This window comes from Cyprinodon tularosa, unplaced genomic scaffold (genome assembly GCF_016077235.1).
Source record: "Cyprinodon tularosa strain WSP-4 unplaced genomic scaffold, ASM1607723v1 ctg231, whole genome shotgun sequence".
NCBI lineage: Eukaryota > Metazoa > Chordata > Actinopteri > Cyprinodontiformes > Cyprinodontidae > Cyprinodon > Cyprinodon tularosa.
The window spans coordinates 260,587-278,973 of NW_024038867.1; the positions used below are offsets into that span (position 1 = coordinate 260,587).

Genomic DNA, 18,387 nt, shown 5'->3' on the forward strand with positions numbered 1-18,387 from the left:
TTGATCTAAAAAGTGAACCTTAATAAAAGACACTGGATTTATTGGAAAATACGGACATTTGCTTTGTTTTAACCTGTCCAAAACAGATGACCTCACAGATAAGTGTTTGCATTAAACAGATATTTATTAGTCAGTATAAGTTTTATCCTTAAATTTTTACAGAAGCAAAATGTAACATGTTACAGAAAAAGAAGCTGAATCAATGATTTTATTTTAAGTGTTCACAGAGCCAACCTTTACATGATGAATCATAAACAAAATTAATAATAGTAATAAAAAGTACATCTTTTATTAAATAAACCAATAGAAGAGGGGTTAAAATAGAGAATTTGATAATCATAAGCACAATATTGGCACATATTCTTGTTCAATAGATACACCGCCTGACATTTTCATTAAGACATATCGTAGATAAAAGTCCCTTTGATCCAGGTATTGATTTTTAGCCTACAGTGTGTTCATGGTGAGCAGCCATGCGTTCCCTCAGATCTGCTGGGAAGAGATGAGCAGTCCCAGGAAAACCAGGAAGGTGAAGCCAGCAACGTCTCCTTGCATCCGGACTCCAGCAGCTAAAACAGAAACAGGTTTTAGAGGCTGAGAATGAATGCAAACCAGTCATTTTAAACAGAACACATCACATGTAATATGTAGTGTTAGCTGCGAGCAAAGTTGCTGTGCCATTGTGTGATAGCTATAAAACATTTCAACAAACAGCTGGTCAGTTTGTCTAATATTTGAGCTGTTTTTAGTTTGTGTATTCCTGAAAGGGGTGTATGATTTTACAAAAGATGAGTGATCTCATAGGTAAGTATGCTTAAAGCAGTTTAGAAATCTGCTGCAACAAAAGTGTGTATTTTCAGTTCACTTTTATGGACCAGACAGGAACCATACCAATAGGAAGAATGCTGTAAGATATGCAGCCCCTGGAAAAATGCTACGAGAACAGTGTAATCTACACTCAATGCTATAGATGAGTAGGCAACTGCCACCGTGACATTAACCCTTTAGGGCAATCAAAAAAAAAAAATCCAATTTATAATAAATTGCACATCAACCCTAAGCTTAAATATTCAGAATTGCTGGCTCGTGCATAGAGGTTGGTTACAGCTGCAGTATTCAACAGTTAAGTTTGATATCTCTATCTCATTAAAGTTTAATCTCCATTCAAGCTGTTGCCTTTTACCCACAAGCCACTGCTTCCTATTTTGCCACATGTGCTGATGTGTTTGAAAATGATTGAAATCTGAGTCTGAATCTTCAATAGGACTCACCTGTGGTAGTTGTGGTAGGTGTTGTGGTAGCTGTGGTAGTTGTTGTGGTTTGGACATTTAGGCCATCTTTTGTGACAGACTGTGTAGTAGCCTTGGTGGTTTGGGAGTTGGTTGTTGGGTCCGCTCTACCTCCCACAAGGTTTATTCCCAGCTTGTCAAGGTCCGACTGTAATTGATTTGTGATCCAGCTTCTTACTACTGGATTATTTTCAAAGCTCTTCAGATCTGCCAGGTTGTCACCAACCAGTCCTTTAACTTGCTCAACAGTCAGACTCTACGAAGGGCAAAAGGAGATCCACTTTTACACTCAATTACAATGAACCAAGCAAAATAAAGGTTTAATGGGAAATTATGTTTAAAAGCTGGATGACACTGACCTGTACAAACTCCTCATCCAGGTTAACAAAGGTCCGAAGGTCCATATTGACGTTAGAGCCGGACAAACTTTGGATATACTCAGAAGGTGCACCCCCTGAAGGACCAAAGAAAAGTATGTTTACCTAACGCTTTTTTTTTTTTTTTCAAGAGAAAGATTTATATTTATTGTTGGAGGTATGTGTGTGTTTGTGTCTGTCTGCTCACCCAGGTATGGCTGTAAGAGCTGGAACACTGAAACAGAGTCTGAATTCCTCGAGGTTATGAACGCTTGTCTGGCAGTGTTGAAAAGGGCTCTTTGTTTTTCTGAGGTGCAGTTGGACACATCCAACCCTTCTGCGTCCCTGAGATAAAAAGGAAGAGAATCTTTAAAATGTGTCACTGAAACATGAATAAATCTATATTATCAGGCTAAGGGTATGCTATACTACATCGGAGATCTGTTCTAGTGCTGTGCTTTCATGAGCAAAAACGTTCCAAAACTCTGGGATAATGCTTATCAGACATGAGCAACAACAGAGATGCAACAAAGTAATTGTTCTCCCAATGTTAAGTATCTCCAACAAGTCTCAAGTAGGGGTATGAAAGTTTGGATGCTCTACTTTTGTTTAGGCTGAGGTATAAATGTGATCACAGCAAAAAAATATAATACTATGGCAAGCTCTAGAAACGGAAGGAAGGAAGGAAGGAAGGAAGGAAGGAAGGAAGGAAGGAAGGAAGGAAGGAAGGAAGGAAGGAAGGAAGGAAGGAAGGAAGGAAGGAAGGAAGGAAGGAAGGAAGGAAGGAAGGAAGGAAGGAAGGAAGGAAGGAAGGAAGGAAGACAATGAGTACTTACCTTATGTTCTGGCTGGAAATGTTTCTAAGAACCTCAATATCCAAAGAGCACAGGTTTTGTCCTCTGATGGCATTAAGCTCAGTGCTGCCAAGTTCATTGCCATTTACGCTCAGATACTTAGAGATAATAGCTCTGGCCTGAAGCAGAAACAGGCATTCATGTGAGCAGCTAGGCAGGGAAGTGTCACATACAAGTACGAAACATTGAACTGTTTGCTCACCAAGCTTGGATCCAACTCTCCATTTGCTGTGTCCATCAAAGCTGCGAGCGTGTCAACTTGAGTGATTTCCCATGTACTGACCTCATCAGCTGAGGCAAAACGGGACGCCACGCCCAAGAGCTGAACCTGATCTTCAGGAATGTTGGTGGTGTAAGCCTGCAAGTATGTCACAAAGATAAAAGATCATGAATAAGAAAAGTGAAAAATGTAAACATAGATAGTTTTGCTTGTGTCTGGATAATCAAAATAAATTGTGAAGACATTGGTCTGATCATACAGATCCTGAATTTAATTTAGCCTAATCATATGTTTTGGAGAATGTGACTAAAATCCTTTAACCTAAATATTATAACTCTAATCTTATTGGGAGCAAAATAAAATCTTGCCAATAAGTCAACATTTCTGGTGAAACCCATATGGGAAAGACCTGGGCTGAAATATATACCAGACAGGATTGTTGTCATGGTTTGGGTTCTATTTAAGTTTTATGTTTGATTTTTCAGTGGTTTTATTTCCATTTTGTTATTCTAGTTATTTTTGATTGTATTTGAGTTCTTAAGTATTTCTTCTGCTGATTAGTCTGGTCTTTGTTTCCCTCTCCCATATTTGCACCTCCTGCTCAGTCACTGTTGCTGTTTTTTGTCATTTCTTTGCCCCGTTGTTGTGAGTATTCCTGGTTTTCAGTATTTTTGGATTTTGTGGATTATGTATATTATTTTTGTTATCAAACCTGCAAGAAACCACTTCAGCTTCAGTCTCTGCGTTTTGGTCCTCTTCAAACCTCAACCTGACAATAGTCAGTTAGTTCCATTTTTTTTTTTTTTATTCACTGTCAAGGTTTAGACCACATTAACTCTGAATAAAAGGTGGGATCCATATGTGCCTTTAAGGATATTTTTTATGGGATGGCCAACCTCAACAGACAGTACCTCTAAATGTTAAATGATCTAGAATTTTTTTTTTTAAACTAAACCTCCATAAAGCAACATTCATGCAGACATTGTTTTTCAAAGTCATGTCTTAATTTTCCTGCATGTCATGCATACTGAAACCGCTTCACATGCCGCTTACATTATTTATTTTCTGAAAGAATCTAGGTTCTGCCTAAAGATGATAGCTGTAAAAGAGAGATCATGCTGGTAGCTGTTGTTTCATGTGATCTGAATCTCACTAAAATACATAGCAAGAGATTAATGTAATGTAATGTAAACCTTTATTGTCCCACAATGAGGAAATTTGCTCTCTGCATTTTGACCCATCCCCTTAGGGAGCAGTGGGCTGCCATTGTGTGGCACCCGGGGAGCAATCAGGGGTTAAGGGTTTTGCTCAGAAACCCAGAGTGGAGGCTGTGGGGATCGAACTGTATACTTGCAACCTGCTCTAACAACTAGGCCAACACTCCCCATATATAAACTTCTATCAAAACAAAGACAAATAAATCCCCTAAAATAGACTAAAGGTGAATTCAGAGACAATTTCTGGAGGATAGTATATGTAAAATACCAGGTTATGACTCTTTAAATCAACAAAAAAAATAAAACACTAATGTATTCAAGAAAGTGTTAGATTATGAAATCATTGGATAATTTACAGTAAAGCAGAAATAAGTCATTTTTGAGTTACTAATGCCAGCAGCCTTATATTGGGCTGCTCTAAAGCTATTCATCTTAAGGCGAGAGCCAGATTAGAGCTGGACACTACGGCTGGGTCAGTGGCGTAGAAATAAGCAAGTGTGGTTTTCCACACCACAGTAGGAGGAGATGACCGACCATTTAACTGTCTTTAAAAAACAGTTTACCATCATAGGAAGTTAAAGTAAAAAAATTTGGCTCATTGCTGCTTCAATGGCAGCCTTCCTTGACTTGGCAGCCTCATGATAGACTAAAATATGAATGCTGTTTTGTAGAAACCCCAGCTGAGAAAACCTATTTTCTGCTGCTAGAAATTGCTGTGTAACAAATCAAATATTGCCCATTTTGATTAATATAATTTTCACATCTTTAAATAAACCCTGTCCTTTTGAAAATGCTACTCAACCAGGTCATGAATATTGCTGCCTCTATTATAAAGACATGCTCTGTCTACATACCTGTCTTAGCTTCTCGAGGACAATCTTAAGGTAATCTTCTAGATCAACCTTCTGGGTGATGGCTTCCAGGTTGTCTCTGACCGTTGCAGCACTGAGACAGCTGTTGAACTGATTGACGTCGTCATAGTCCAAGGGGAAACTTTCATCACTGATGACAACTTCATTGATTGTTCCCACGGTGCATTCACTGACTGAAAATGAATGGAAGGAATAGGAAAAAATCAGTAATCAGTGGGTAAAACAAAACCAGGTAAAGTGAAATAAAACTGACCTGCATCTCGTCTCGTTCTTTTTCTGATAGATTTTCTTATCTCTGCCTTCATCCTCCTCCTCTTTGCTCGACTGACTCTATTCTGTCTGAGAACTTTCAGGAAGTATCTTAGGAATCTGCGCTTTACAGGCTGCAAAGAGGAATAAGAAGAACATTATAAAAAAAAGAAAACATACTTTATCCCCCTTCAGGAGAATGTATGCGGAATGCGCACATTAATTACTTACTTTTTCAAAGTTGTCATAGAAATCTGAAGACATGTACAAAGGCAATGTGTCGAGGCTCCTCAGAGTTGTGTCAGTCCATGTTGAAGGGTTTCTGGATATTAAAAAGCAACAGAAATTGATGTTTTATAAGGAGATAAAGGCAACCATTTTCTGCCAAAAACTACAGATATTTATTCGACATAAAAAGTGGATTCAGTGTTGGTGGTTACCCATATGTAGTGTTCCCCTTGATCAGAACAGCTTCCACTGCAGCTGCTTGAGCATCAGAGAGGTCTTGGCAGGTCTTTAGTTTCTCCAACATGGAAGAATCAGAGTTCAGGATGTAGGATGCATTCAGGAAGCAACACATGTTTCCCAAAACGTTTATTTGATCCGCTGTCAAGCTTGTGCTCGCTATGCCCTTTAATAGAAAAAGAGAAATAAGCAAAATACGATCGGAACATAAAAAAAAAAAGAAAGAAAAAAAAACACCCATCTGAAAGAAACTTGATACATTTTAGTCACTCCAGTTATGTTAATCATCCTTTCACCTCATTTCAAAATTGCCTACACAGCCTAAGAATTTATGTGAATTATAGTGTTTGATTTCTATTAAGCTTAAAGTTAATGCATAACAAAGGCAGGTTTTAGCTTAAAATACTTTTTAAACTACAAAAAAGATTTTCATAGTAAAGGAGACAAGCATCTAATAAAAGATAATAGAACCATTTTAAAGGATCTTTAAACAACATAATGATTAAGCTGTTTTTGTCATGATTCTGTGTCATGATTATGCACTTTTTGGTTCTGTTTAAGATTTCTTTTTGAGCTTTCACTTTCACTTTGATTCATGTTTTTTTCTGTGTTTTCTAGTTTTTTTCAGTTTAATTCCCATTTTGTGGTGTTTTCTGGATGTATTTGATTTCCTATGTATTTCTTGTTTGCCCTCTGTTGCCCTCTTGTGTCAGACTCCTTTCCCCTAGCTCCCTTCTAGATTCCTCTATCCAAACCTGCTCCCAGTCTGCTGTTTAGCCTGGTCTTTCTTTCTGTCACCCATAAATACACCTCTTCAGTCACTGTTTGCTGGTTCCTTGTCATTTTTTTTTATCCTCCTGTGTTTTCCCTGACGTCTTCAGAATTTCTGTATTTTGTTTTTTGGGATTTTTGCCTTCAGTTGCTACCTATGGAATAATAAATCTGAAAGAAACCATTTCAGCTTCATTCCCTGCATTTGGGTCCTCTTCTATCCTCCACTCAACCTGAGAGTTTTATTGTGGATTTGAACCCAGGTCCCCTGTATCACAGCCAGACTTTAACCAGTTCACCATAGGCATTCGAACCAGGAAGAACCTGCCATTCCACACCACAACTACATACATAACTTTAGGTACTTGGCATGCCAAAGGCAATCTTTATTTAAACAATATAATATAGACTTTTTTTGGTCCTTACCAGGCAGCTCCTAGCATTGTCAAAGAGGGCGATCCGTTTGTAGGTGAGGTCCGAGGAGAAAACTGAGAAGTCAGCATCACCCAGCTGTTCAAAGTATGCCCTGCAGCTTACCTGTGGCACCAGAGAGTAGCTGTGGAGGGAAATGGATATTGTGAAGTTATTAATGAATAAAAAAAGGCCAACAAAAATGTAACAAGGGACTTACTCATAGTACAGCAGCACATCAGGAGGGAAAAGGTCAAAGCTGGTGATGTCGGATTCTGCACTGATGTGGTTGTACATGCAGGTCAACTGATAAGTTGGGATAAAAACAAAGAAGATATGAATCGTTAACCTATATCGATGCTTCCTTTACTGCAGAATTGGAAATTGTAATAAATGAGAAAATCAGAAGGTATTTAAAAAACTAAAAATCTTGGTAAAATTACATTTAAGTGGTGCAATATAGGAATACTTACAGTTCTATAAAATAGCATTTGCCTTTATGCAACTTTCCTCTTCTTTTATCAAGTTCTTTTTTTATCATAAACTAGTGGAAGTTTTTGACGACATATTTGAAGTTTTAACCAATGATAATAAATTACCTTCAAATACACCCTTGTTACCCTCCCTAAGTTTTTTTTTCCACAAATAAAGAAATTCTCAATGTGTTTTGAATTTATTCAAGTCAACTAGTCAGCAATTAAAATTTGTTTTATGACCTTTGTTTCATGAAAGTTGTATCTACCTACCTACTAGACATTCATTATCAATTAGAGAGCCTTTGCTTTTTTTCCCCTAACACCGGAAATACATTTCTACTCCCTGGTCCTCACCTGAGACTCCACCAGTGTGACTTTATTTCTTCCTCTCCGCCGACAGGCTTTGACCAGATTTTTGATCTGCACCTTTTTGAATGTTCTTACACTTGTGCATGTGAATCCTTGCAGGACAGAGGAGGACAAACTACACAAACACATACACACTATTATCACTGAGCAGTCTTAACTATACAGTTACATACTCTGCATACATAACTTCAAACCAGATTGGTAGAAATATTGTTTGACTCACTCATTTTCACTTCCCAGCATAGCTGTAGAATTTTCCTGAGCAATTACTGCAAAAAACAGCTCAGCCTGACAAAAAAAGATCATAAAAACAAGTTTATGCGCTGAAAGCAAACACATGAACAAACTTCAGCAGTTTATATTCATGGGAAATCTCGTCTACCTGCTCCCGCTTCCATTTCTTCCTGTTGAGTCTGGTGATGACGGTTTCTTTGACTGTAAAGCCCTGCAGCAGAACCCGAGGGATCTCCGTGGCCATTTCATCTGGAACGTTCTCGATTATCATCTCGTTGTTGTTGTTAGCAGAAACAATCTGAAAGGAAGGTGTTGAATATCAGGCTGTACATAGTCCAAATGTTAGCTATGTTTTTTGATGTTGTTGCTTGTAACACCTGTAGAACTTTAAGTGTGTGCTCTAAAATCTGTTTAAATAAAATAATAAATAAAACGATGGATGATGGATGGATGGATGGATGGGTGGATGGATGGATGGATGGATGGATGGATGGATGGATGGATGGATGGAAGGATGGATGGATATAATTAAGGTCTATTAGTAATTGGAAACTTCTGACATACCTTAGTGACAAAAACTTGCTGGATGACCTTTGGAGCCGACATCATGTGTCCTATGAGCGAGGGGTTTTTGGATGCAACCAAAATATCGGAAGCGTTCATTTGGCCGAAAACCCTGGCCGGTACCCCAGTAACAAGAGAACCCAGCATAAACAGAGCTGAAGAGTTATTGATCTAGTGGGATAAAGAAAGCAGTAGTGGCAGCACACAGATCAGAGAGTGTTAATCATTAAGACGACTCGCTCGTTGGTCTGGTCTGACCTTTATGTTTGTGACATGAAATGTGTGAGGACAGAAACTATACCTTCATCATCAACAACAGCGACGCAACGATTGTCTTAGCCTGTCCGTCGCTCCAGCCTATCACACTGCTTAGAATACTGAGGGAATTGATAAGTTCCTGAGGATTTATGTTCTTGATTTGGCCTGTAGACATGCTGGTGCTTTGATTGCCCAGGGCGGCAATGGTGTTGGAATCGACGTTGTTACCAAAGTTACTAGAAAGAGCAGCAGAAATCTACAGCGGCAAAGGAAAAGGTTTTTAGTCACAGCCTTTTTTCTGCATACAGGACAGAAAGTAAAATTTTACAAGTGGACCCTCATCCTCATTTGTACTAGCAGGCTACATCCATACAACCTTTATTTCTCCTAAAAAAATAAACAATCAGATGGCCGATGCTAATATGAAACAAATACAATCTTTAAATCGTCTCCTGTCTTTTAGTCAAAATTAGCCTTCTCTGTGCTTGTTACCTGTGGATCCAGATCTAGACACACGATGGTGAGGTTCTCCAATACTATCAAACTTTCTTCTGCAGTCAGCTGGGTGAAGGCCATACCAGGAGCGACACACCGGCACAATAAAGGAAGACTGCAGGGAACACAAATAAATAATGCACCCAAGACATAAAGAAACCCCAAACATTACATCTGTAACATTTGACTGATTGCTGTACGCAAACTCACAGAAGTGGGTTGAAGTTACTGTCCTGCTGGTAGACCAGCTGAGTGTAAAAGTCAGTGAGGTTCTGTGGTAAGACTGAATGGTTGAGGAGCGCGATGTTGGCTGGGTTTACTGTGAACACCTGCAGAGCCTATAAGGACCAAAGAAAATCAAAACCGCATCTCTTAGATATCTTCTCCCAATTTTACACCAAACAAACAAAAGTTTAAAATTTCTCCTCATCCTTATTAAGTACCTCATTCGCTCCAAAGGTCTGAAGAATCTCTGGGGTGAGGAATGGCATGAAAGGGCCGATGTACTCAGCAAACCAAGCGGTTGAGTTCAGCTGCGGGTCGTTGGAATCATAACATCTTGGCGTTGTTGCTAATGTGAAAGGTTAGGAATATTTAGACAGTATTTTTAATGTACATAACTACTATTTTGGACTCAACCTTTTGCCATTCGTTGAAATATGCAAAGACTGTAAGTGTTTAATGAAAACTGGCAGCATTACTTAACACTACCTGGTACCCGAATACATGGGAGAAAATTAGAATATTCATGCAGGGTATGTTATTGGTACTTTCTAGAAAACCATGGGCTACTTCTAGGCTACCTTTTTGGGTTCTAATGGGTGATACCTGGAAGTAACTCACCAGATATCTAAAGGGTTCTTAAAAGTGACCTAAAATGGATTATATTTGGTACTGACAGGGTAATTAGGAGAAAAGGTTTGTTTCTATCTATGAGAAAATAATTTATATGCATGAACATTGGCATTTTTACTTAAATGCTATGTTTATGTTTAATCTTCTGTCTTTAATAATAACCAAAAACATTTTTATTGCTTTAGCTCTCTCCTCAGATTTCCTACAGTAGCAGAGTTAGTATGCTTGTTCCAGCATGCTGTCATCCCTCCAATAAGAGAAAATATGAAACTGGCAGTATTAAGAACTGACTGGTTACCCTGTACAATGTACCCCTTAATTACTGTATACTGCATGTACCCCTTCTAAGTAGGCCTATCAGTCAGCTCACATTTTAATACCTTGAATTTAATTCAAATCAAAAGTCCCAGAAATAAATACAATTGTAAATGTGTTTTGGTTTTACGTTCAAAGTCACCTGATTGGAGATAAGCCCTGATGGTGTCGAACATGTCTTGCCGCTGAAAATCTGCTGCAGTGTAGTTGAATTTATCAAGAACCAAGACGCTAAAATGGTACAAAATTCAATCAGGACACGGAAGTGAAAATATAATCTTCAGAAAGAAAAAAAAGCTGCTTCAAAACTTACAACTTCTGGAAGGCCAGACAGGATGTGTTGTATGTAACATCAGGACTGATCAGACTCTTTGAGAGGAATACCAAGTAGTTTTCTAGACGTCTGTCGAACCAAGCGTCAGCCTCTGACCTACTGGAGCTGCTGAGGGCCGTTGGCCAAACACAAGGCAGAGTGGGACGCCTGACCTCAGCCGGCAGAGACTCCTGTAGTGAATTAAACAGGTTTTGGCTTTTCGTTTGTCACATCACAATCTAGTGTTTGAGATTTTATTGCAGGTTGTACATACAGTCTCCAAAAACACTGGTGTGTTGTCATAGCTGCTGTAGAGATCACAGAGCTGCGCTTCGTTTTCAATAACATCTTGTCGACGCAACAAATTCCCCAGATGTGAAGGAGGCATGGAGTTCAATAGCTGAAAGATAAGAAATATCAAATAAATCATCCTGTTGGTCCTAAGCACACCTTACTCACACCTTACTGCTATTATGTCAACATACCAGGTGCTTTCTGTCGGGAGGCATGAGGGACAGGAAGATGGTCAGGTTGGGGAACTGGAACCCCATGAACGAGTCCTCCACGAAGCTGTAGAAGCTGTTGTTGTAGTTGCTACCATAACAACGGAGAGCTGGAGAGGCTGTTGAAAAAAAAGGAAAGATTTTTTTACATAATTTGTCGTCTTCACTCTTAAAGGTGTGTAAAATGTGTGCTTTTTTTGAACAAAGAATGTTTCAAAGTTTTTATACTGAAAAAAAATGTGACTGATTAACTATAACCCTAATGCTAACCCACTGTATCCCTCAATCTGTGCTCAACCATATGATCCCTTATGTAAGAGGAAAAAGAATAAAAAAAAAAAATGAAAATATGGAATAACAAAAATATACTAGAAAGTTTGTCATTTTCTTGCAACAATTTATTTTGGTTATCTGGCTGAGTTTTCCGACCATCACCAAGCAGTTTGAAATGGAGAAGAGAATAATCTTTGCATCAGCTTTATTTCTTTACCTTTCAGAGTCAGAATGATATGGTTGTAGATTTCCTTCTGTGAATCACTGCTCAGTGTGTGGATCGTCGAATTAAGAAGCTTTACCCTAAAATAGAAAAAAAAGAAATCCAAAGATTTTTAGAAAAGGGATTTAATGAAACAACCAGGAGGAGGTATCCTTCATGAAATCATTTCACACAATCTCTCATGACAAGTACAGTTTTAAATATATTTTATGTAATCAATCAATGCAAAGTAGCAATTAACTGTTATTTTACGGGAAAAATTATTCCAGAACTTGATGTTTCTTTCTTTAAAAAGTACTAAATAGGCAAGAGTTACCATCTTTTGTAGCAAATAATGTTTCAGGTTTTAGGGGTTATATCTTTACCATCTCTTGGTATCTTGAGACACAATTTATCCATCTTAATTTTTATCTTAGGCTCAGTGGGATCAGAAGAACAGTGTCTGTGAACAGATAATTAAACTTTGGTGTAAACCAGAGGTTTTCAAGTCCAGTTCTCCAGAGCTACCATCCTCCAACTGTTAATGCAACCCTTCTCCAACACTTAGGACTGGAGTCAGGCCCCCATGATCCAGCCATCTCTATTATCACTTTGTCTGAATGATTAGGATACATTTTCCAGCTAAAGAAGAAAAACAATCCCAAGATCAAGCAATCTTCTTAGCTAGGCTTTAAAATAGACAACCTAAGATTAAATTCAAATCAATTCAATTCAGTTTATTTATATAGCGCCAATTCACAACACACTTTACAGTTCATCAGATCATACAGTCAAACTGATTCAAAGTTTTCTATCTAAGGAAAACCAGTTGATTGCTTCATTTCATTGACTTGAAAGCAATCCCTCACACTAAGCATGCTTGTAACGACAGTGAAGAGAAAAAACTCCCTTTTAACAGAAAGAAATCTCCAGCAGAACCAGGCTCAGTGTGAGCGGCCATCTGCCGAGGCCGACTGGAGTTCAAGGAATCAGAATCAGACAGTTACCATCTGTGCTGTTTATTTGATGAATGTTTTCCTTTTTTTCCTTTCAGTTTAGGATGATGAAAATGTTTTGGAAGGTCTTCAGTTGTGTCAGTTTCCATAAGGGACCAGCTTTTAATTGATAAGACAGTACTGAATATAAATGAAATTCAAACTTTTCAGACTTTTGTCATTTAAAAAAAAATCTCTCCACTTCTCAACTATGCACTGCTTTTTGTTGGTCTGCCACATTGGTGAGTGATTGTTGTGTGATGATATATGAGAAACTCCAAAATGAGGGATCATTCCTGTCAAGCAATATATATCTAGAGCCTGGTTGTTGAAGCTTTCCTTCTTACCCCTGACGCTCGATGCTACAGTTCCTTCCCTGCATTATCTGGAAATATGGGTTGACCTGGGAGGAGGTCAGGTTGATGACCAGAGGAGGCAGTCGATACTGGAACCACTGGGATACCTCTGAATCACCCACTGACTGACGGGACAGGTTTGCACGGTCGAAGACGACTTGCAGCATGGCAGACCTCACAGTAGAGGGCATCAAGTGTTCATTACCCTGCAGGGAAAAGAAGAAATACCAACAAAGTAATCATGCTGAAAAAATAAACTACTTACAAACTATTTATTTACATGTATTAAATATAAATGTCAACATGTCATAGCTATAGTAGCTTTGCTTACCGCGATGGAAGTTGAGAACCCATCAAAGAAGGAGGTGAGCTTGTGGTCAGGGACATAGCTCATCACCATGATAACCTGGTCAGGAGATGTGAGCAGGCCAGGTGTTGTGGATAATGCCACCAGCTGATCGACAGACATGTATGCCAGGGCATCCGTCTGCACATATAGAAACACATCCATTTATACAGTAACACAGAAAGCAAAAAGGACAAAAACAGAAAGAAATTACAAAACACTGGATTCATGCATCATAACTTACGGGTGAGAAGTTGGGGTAGAGCTCCTGAAGCTCCTGGATAGAGACGAGGTCAGAAAACCCTCCGAGGTTCTTCTTCAGCCAGTCTCCACTGTTGCTTGTGCCGGAGCTACAGGTGGGATCTGATCAAGAGACAACAGAACATAATGAACTCTTCTGAACATATTAGCTCTATATCATCATACCAGAATCAATATGAGAAAAATAGGTTAAAAAGCTCTTTAGAGCCAACTCAAAAAATTACTTTGGCAAAATTAAGTGGTGATTAGAGCATTGCACTTGGGTTCCAGAGGTTCTGAGTTCAACTCCCACTCATTCCCATAGAATGTCACTGTCATAGACTGTCAACCCCAGACTAACATGACAGTCCAAATAGTATTTTATTAAATAACCTATTTGCCACCCAGACAGGAGTGAGCATTAGAAATATCATTATTGCACAGCAGCAAGGAAAATTGTGTCAACAGCTTCAAGGTTCCTACCTGCAGAGTTGTTCCTTGTCAGGAAAACCCTTATGAAGTGAGTGAAGACAGACATCTGCCTTTCATGGGTCATGTGTGGCTGGATCTCACTCAATATTTTTACACTGAAAATGAAAAAGTCATATGATTATCACTCCATTTAAAGAAGAGATAAATATATTTCTCAAGAAGTAATAAAGAATAAATGATTCCATGCTGACATGTGCTGGTAGGTGCTGCAGTTCAGTGCTTTTGAGGAAAGGCATGAAAGGAAGCTGTTGGAAACTGCTGGCAGGAACGGACGAAGGCGGCGGCCAAACCACGTCTGGATGAAGTCGGGATTGTTAAGGGCATACAGGTTGACAACATCCAAACGGAGTTCTTGTATGGAGTCCAGGATCATCGAGGTAGAAGGACTGTTGGGGTCAAGCATCTGTAACAATGAGGGATCCAAAGTAAATATTTTTGTTTATATTTACATTACTGTCCAAGAGCGAGTATACACAGTAACAAAGATTCAAGAAATATCCCGAAAAAGTATTTTTATCCTCTTAAAAAAACAAGAAAGCCGTTTTAACCTGATTACATAAGTTTGTAAACCCTTTGATTTATTTAAATCTTATGAATTCAAATCAGTATTATTTTGAATTTATTTTATAAAGAGTCATAAATGAAAACAAAGTAAATAGAAAAACAAAAAATATATATTATTAATGATACTAAACTTAAAGATGATAAAGAGCTAAAGATTCTTTATACTGTAACCAAAACTCTTCCTTACATTGTCGGCCAACAGATCCAGAGCCTCATCCAGGACCCTAGAGGCTTTAGAAAGGAATAGCTTCCAGACGAGTTTAGAGCCATTAGAGCTGGAGGTCCTGTTACAACTCAGCATGGCGACCAGGTCCTCAGCTTTTAGATCTGACAGCTAATGAGGGAATGAAAACAGATTAGATGCGATATTATAAGCGGAATCCTTTTAACACACATGTAGATTGAAGATAGTTTATGATGCCATGTCTTACTGAGGCACAGGCAAATTCCTCAACAGAGAAGGTGCAGTGCTGTCCCGCCATCGTCTTGCTGTCTAAATGGTTCTGAAGCTTTGTGCTGTGGTTAAAAAACATATTAATGATTTAACTTTTTAACTAAAAAAGGTTCAAGTTTAAATATTACACAATCATACCTGTTGACTCCCATACAGATTTCTGTCTCTGTAAGAAGTTGAAAGATTTGTTAGGATATTAATCTATATAAAAAAGCAAAACAACTGTAAATAAAGGTCTTTATTTAGTGGGAGATAACTTACCATTTGTCATTGTTACATTGCACTAAACAGAGAAAGCAATGAAACGGTTACTGACTGTAGAAAACAAACAATCTAACAAAAGATGAAAATAAACCAACCACTACAACACGTGAACATATTTACCTCTCCACTGTAGATGATGCAGTCTGAGAAAAACACAAAAAATTAAAATGAGTTAAAACTAGTCCAAGATATGATAGAAAAAGAAATACATTTTCAAATAACATGAAAGCATAATTTTAACTTATTGAATATTTATGCAATAAGCAACAAAGTTTATCAAGTACTGTTATATCTAACCTCCTAGGAAATCTACCATCTATCAGTGCTACAATTTTAATAAGTGACAAAAATTCAAAAATGTTTATATAGTTTATAAGGAAAATGTTAAATGGGGGGGGAAGAAAATGTTGATAGGAAAATGTAAGTTAAAGTGGAACAATATCTACATTTTGCCAACAATATAATGTATCAACTTTCTTTTAAAGGACCCTCACCATGTGGTAGTTGTTTGGATAAAGCCATCTTGGTGTATGTGATGGAGGAAGCTATGTTTGGAGAAGCTGTTTCCATGGCAACATCCAATCTGGTGAATCTGTAAGGAAAGGCATTTTTAGGTCAGTCAAACTAACAATTTTCTTATATTTAGTTAGGATCACCAAAATGATTCATGCGTACCAAATATTAGAACAGCAGAGTAATATTTCTTTAAAAAGCACCACATTCTTCATATTCAAATGTTTACATACTGGTACATTTCCTTCATATTTTGGTAGAAATGCCTTTACACTGTATGACTGGGGTAAAATGCTTAGTTTCTCTCTCACAGCCCTCTTATAATATTTCTCTGGAACTGTGGCCCACTCCTCCTGACAGAATTGATGTAGCTGAGTCTTGTGTCTGATGCACACCTCTTAGCTCTACCTAAGCTATCCTATGAGGCTAAGAAACAGTCTTTATGATGGACACTCCATAACATTGAATTTTGAGTACCTAAGTCATTTTTTAAACGAATTTGGCTGTGAACAAATTGTCCAGAGACCCAACTGCAACCAAAGGTTAACTTCTTAGCTGATGTAGATGTTGCATCGATCATTCTGCCATACTTCCTTTCTCACTATTTCATTTTGTGAAGTGGACCAGCCCCTCCTGAAGCAAAACACTTCCACATCATGAAGGTTCCACCCCCATGCCCCATATCTATGTCAGTGTTCTTAGGCTCACAAGCCTTCTCTTCTCCAAATGCTATAAAGGTCATTACAGTCAAACACCTCAGTTTTAGTTTCTTTTTTCAGAAACTCACAGTTTTATGTAGGATGAACAGGAAAGGTTTCCCTATTGGACAAAAGGAAAAAGCAGAAAAATTAAACAACTACTTTACACCTGTTGCCTTTTAAAGTATCCTTAATGTCAACAGACTTTCTGCTTACCGTTTCAGTGAACTGGGATAGGAATGACAGGAACTCTGTAAATCCTCTTTCCTCTGGTGCTTGGGTCATGTAATCAAAGAGGATGTTGATGACTTTGTCTGTGTCTTCAGGAGGAGTGATTCCCAGCAGTTCAGCTCTTTGCTTGGGTGAGAGGACCTGTATAGCCTCCAGCTGTACAAAAAGAACAGTTTTATTTATTTATGTATTGAAAAACACAGTGGCTTTGGCTATATTTCAAAACATCCTGATTGTTTTTTACAACATCCAAGCCTCACAGGTTTGAACAACTGGTTGAGAAGAAGCAGCTCTCTGAGAGACACCAGTTGTGAAAATGCCCCAAAGTTGTCCTCTAGCCACTGTGTGCTGTTGTTGAAGGAGGACAAACATCCTGGATCTGGGGAAGGGTAGGAAGACAGAGAGAGATCTGTAAACACTCAAAGACTAGAGATATATTAATGCAGATTTATTGAGGAGTGAATGAACTGATATTTACCCGCTTTTGGATGACAAATAATTGCATCAAAAAATAAACTAGACTATATGATATAGTTTTTGGTGAACTCTGTTTATAACTACGCAACCATCTGTGGACATTTATCAAGCTTTCAAATATTGTTTTTCAGGTGTTCATTTGAGCTTAAAGTTTAACTAAATGAAAATAAACAGCAACATGTCAACATCACAGTACAGATAGTATCTGGTCCTATTGCTATTCCCCCACCATGAAGCCAATACACATACAGTTGTAACTTAAAAAGAAAAAAAGCAATGGATACTTTATAGAAATAAATGTATGTTTCCTAAAACTCCTTCTTTTTCTAATGTTTCACATCTTTATTAGAGTTTTTTCACTATAATAACCCACATGGCAAGGACTACTTTATGCATCTTCAAGGTTCCTACCTGCAGTGTTGTTCCTTGTCAGGAAAACCCTTATGAAGTGAGTGAAGACAGACATCTGCCTTTCATGCATCATGTGTGGCTGGATCTCATTCAGCATTTTCAAACTGAAAATAAAAATTTTATTTGATAATCAGGCATTAGGAAAGAGGTGAAGTTATTTCTCAAGCAGTTATAAAGAATAAATGAATCCATGCTGACATGTGCTGGTAGGTGCTGCAGTTCAGTGCTTTTGAGGAAAGGCATGAAAGGAAGCTGTTGGAAACTGCTGGCAGGAACGGACGAAGGCGGCGGCCAAACCACTTCTGGATGAAGTCGGGATTGATAAAGGTGACCGTGTCGACAAAATCCAACCGGAGTTCTCGTATGGAGTCCAGGATCATAGAGGTGGAGGGACTGCTGGGGTCGAGCATCTGCAGAAATTAATTATCCAAAGTCAATATTATTATTTACATTTTCATTAACATAAGAAGGATTTGTTATTATACTAAACTTCAAGATGATAAAGAGCTAAAGATTCTTTATACTATGGACGATCATAAGTAACTATTTTTGTTTATATTTACATTACTGTCAAAGAGTAAGTATGCACAGTAACAAAGATTCAAGAAATATCCCCAAAAGTATTTTTATCCTCTTAAGAAAACCAAGAAAACAGTTTTACCCTGACTACACAAGTTTGTAAACCCTTTGATTTATTTAAATCTAATGAATTCAAATCAGTATTTGTCATAAATGAAAACAAAGTAAATAGAAAAACAAAAACATTATTAATAATGATACTAAAC

At 38.0% G+C, this 18,387-nt stretch overlaps 2 protein-coding genes across 6 annotated transcripts in view; both read right to left on the reverse strand.

The window, feature by feature from the left end:
- Positions 1–103: 103 nt before the first annotated feature.
- LOC119784680 (mesothelin-like protein) lies at positions 104–7,693 on the reverse strand. Its single transcript, XM_038286867.1, has 13 exons — positions 7,535–7,693; positions 6,925–7,010; positions 6,720–6,849; positions 5,498–5,688; positions 5,289–5,379; positions 5,062–5,191; positions 4,791–4,981; positions 2,702–2,857; positions 2,482–2,618; positions 1,854–1,990; positions 1,649–1,743; positions 1,272–1,545; positions 104–569 (listed from the first exon to the last, which is right to left on the reverse strand). Exons 1-13 carry the CDS (start codon positions 7,676–7,678, stop codon positions 484–486), a joined length of 1,848 nt encoding a protein of 615 aa, XP_038142795.1. The 5' UTR covers positions 7,679–7,693; the 3' UTR covers positions 104–483.
- Positions 7,692–18,387, reverse strand: part of mslnb (mesothelin b) — a 37,133-nt gene continuing 26,437 nt past the window's right edge. Inside the window, exons 36-63 of one of the 5 annotated variants that reach the window (XM_038286862.1) lie at positions 17,801–18,012; positions 17,603–17,706; positions 16,975–17,093; positions 16,700–16,870; positions 16,573–16,604; positions 15,767–15,864; positions 15,393–15,415; positions 15,270–15,291; positions 15,147–15,174; positions 14,986–15,070; positions 14,742–14,888; positions 14,182–14,393; positions 13,982–14,085; positions 13,503–13,621; positions 13,244–13,399; positions 12,904–13,118; positions 11,577–11,662; positions 11,069–11,205; positions 10,858–10,983; positions 10,584–10,774; positions 10,413–10,501; positions 9,544–9,671; positions 9,311–9,438; positions 9,098–9,215; positions 8,649–8,861; positions 8,348–8,518; positions 7,932–8,081; positions 7,692–7,837 (exon numbers count right to left, since the gene is read on the reverse strand). In XM_038286862.1, coding sequence (XP_038142790.1) covers positions 7,769–7,837; positions 7,932–8,081; positions 8,348–8,518; positions 8,649–8,861; positions 9,098–9,215; positions 9,311–9,438; positions 9,544–9,671; positions 10,413–10,501; positions 10,584–10,774; positions 10,858–10,983; positions 11,069–11,205; positions 11,577–11,662; positions 12,904–13,118; positions 13,244–13,399; positions 13,503–13,621; positions 13,982–14,085; positions 14,182–14,393; positions 14,742–14,888; positions 14,986–15,070; positions 15,147–15,174; positions 15,270–15,291; positions 15,393–15,415; positions 15,767–15,864; positions 16,573–16,604; positions 16,700–16,870; positions 16,975–17,093; positions 17,603–17,706; positions 17,801–18,012 — 3,453 coding nt within the window. In that variant the 3' untranslated portion in view covers positions 7,692–7,768. The remainder of the gene's footprint in view (positions 7,838–7,931; positions 8,082–8,347; positions 8,519–8,648; positions 8,862–9,097; positions 9,216–9,310; positions 9,439–9,543; positions 9,672–10,412; positions 10,502–10,583; positions 10,775–10,857; positions 10,984–11,068; positions 11,206–11,576; positions 11,663–12,903; positions 13,119–13,243; positions 13,400–13,502; positions 13,622–13,981; positions 14,086–14,181; positions 14,394–14,741; positions 14,889–14,985; positions 15,071–15,146; positions 15,175–15,269; positions 15,292–15,392; positions 15,416–15,766; positions 15,865–16,572; positions 16,605–16,699; positions 16,871–16,974; positions 17,094–17,602; positions 17,707–17,800; positions 18,013–18,387) is intronic. The other 4 variants (XM_038286863.1, XM_038286865.1, XM_038286864.1 and 1 more) reach the window with 4 other exon arrangements.

Bases quoted from the DNA above. Each gene is read 5' to 3' on its own strand.
- LOC119784680 (XM_038286867.1), bottom strand. From the start codon at position 7,678: ATGTGTTTGTGTAGTTTGTCCTCCTCTGTCCTGCAAGGATTCACATGC. The intron at 5,192-5,288 runs GTAAGTAATTAA...TCCTCTTTGCAG, and splicing joins TCTATGACAACTTTGAAAAA to CCTGTAAAGCGCAGATTCCT. The intron at 1,744-1,853 runs GTGAGCAGACAG...TTGGTCCTTCAG, and splicing joins GCTCTTACAGCCATACCTGG to GGGGTGCACCTTCTGAGTAT.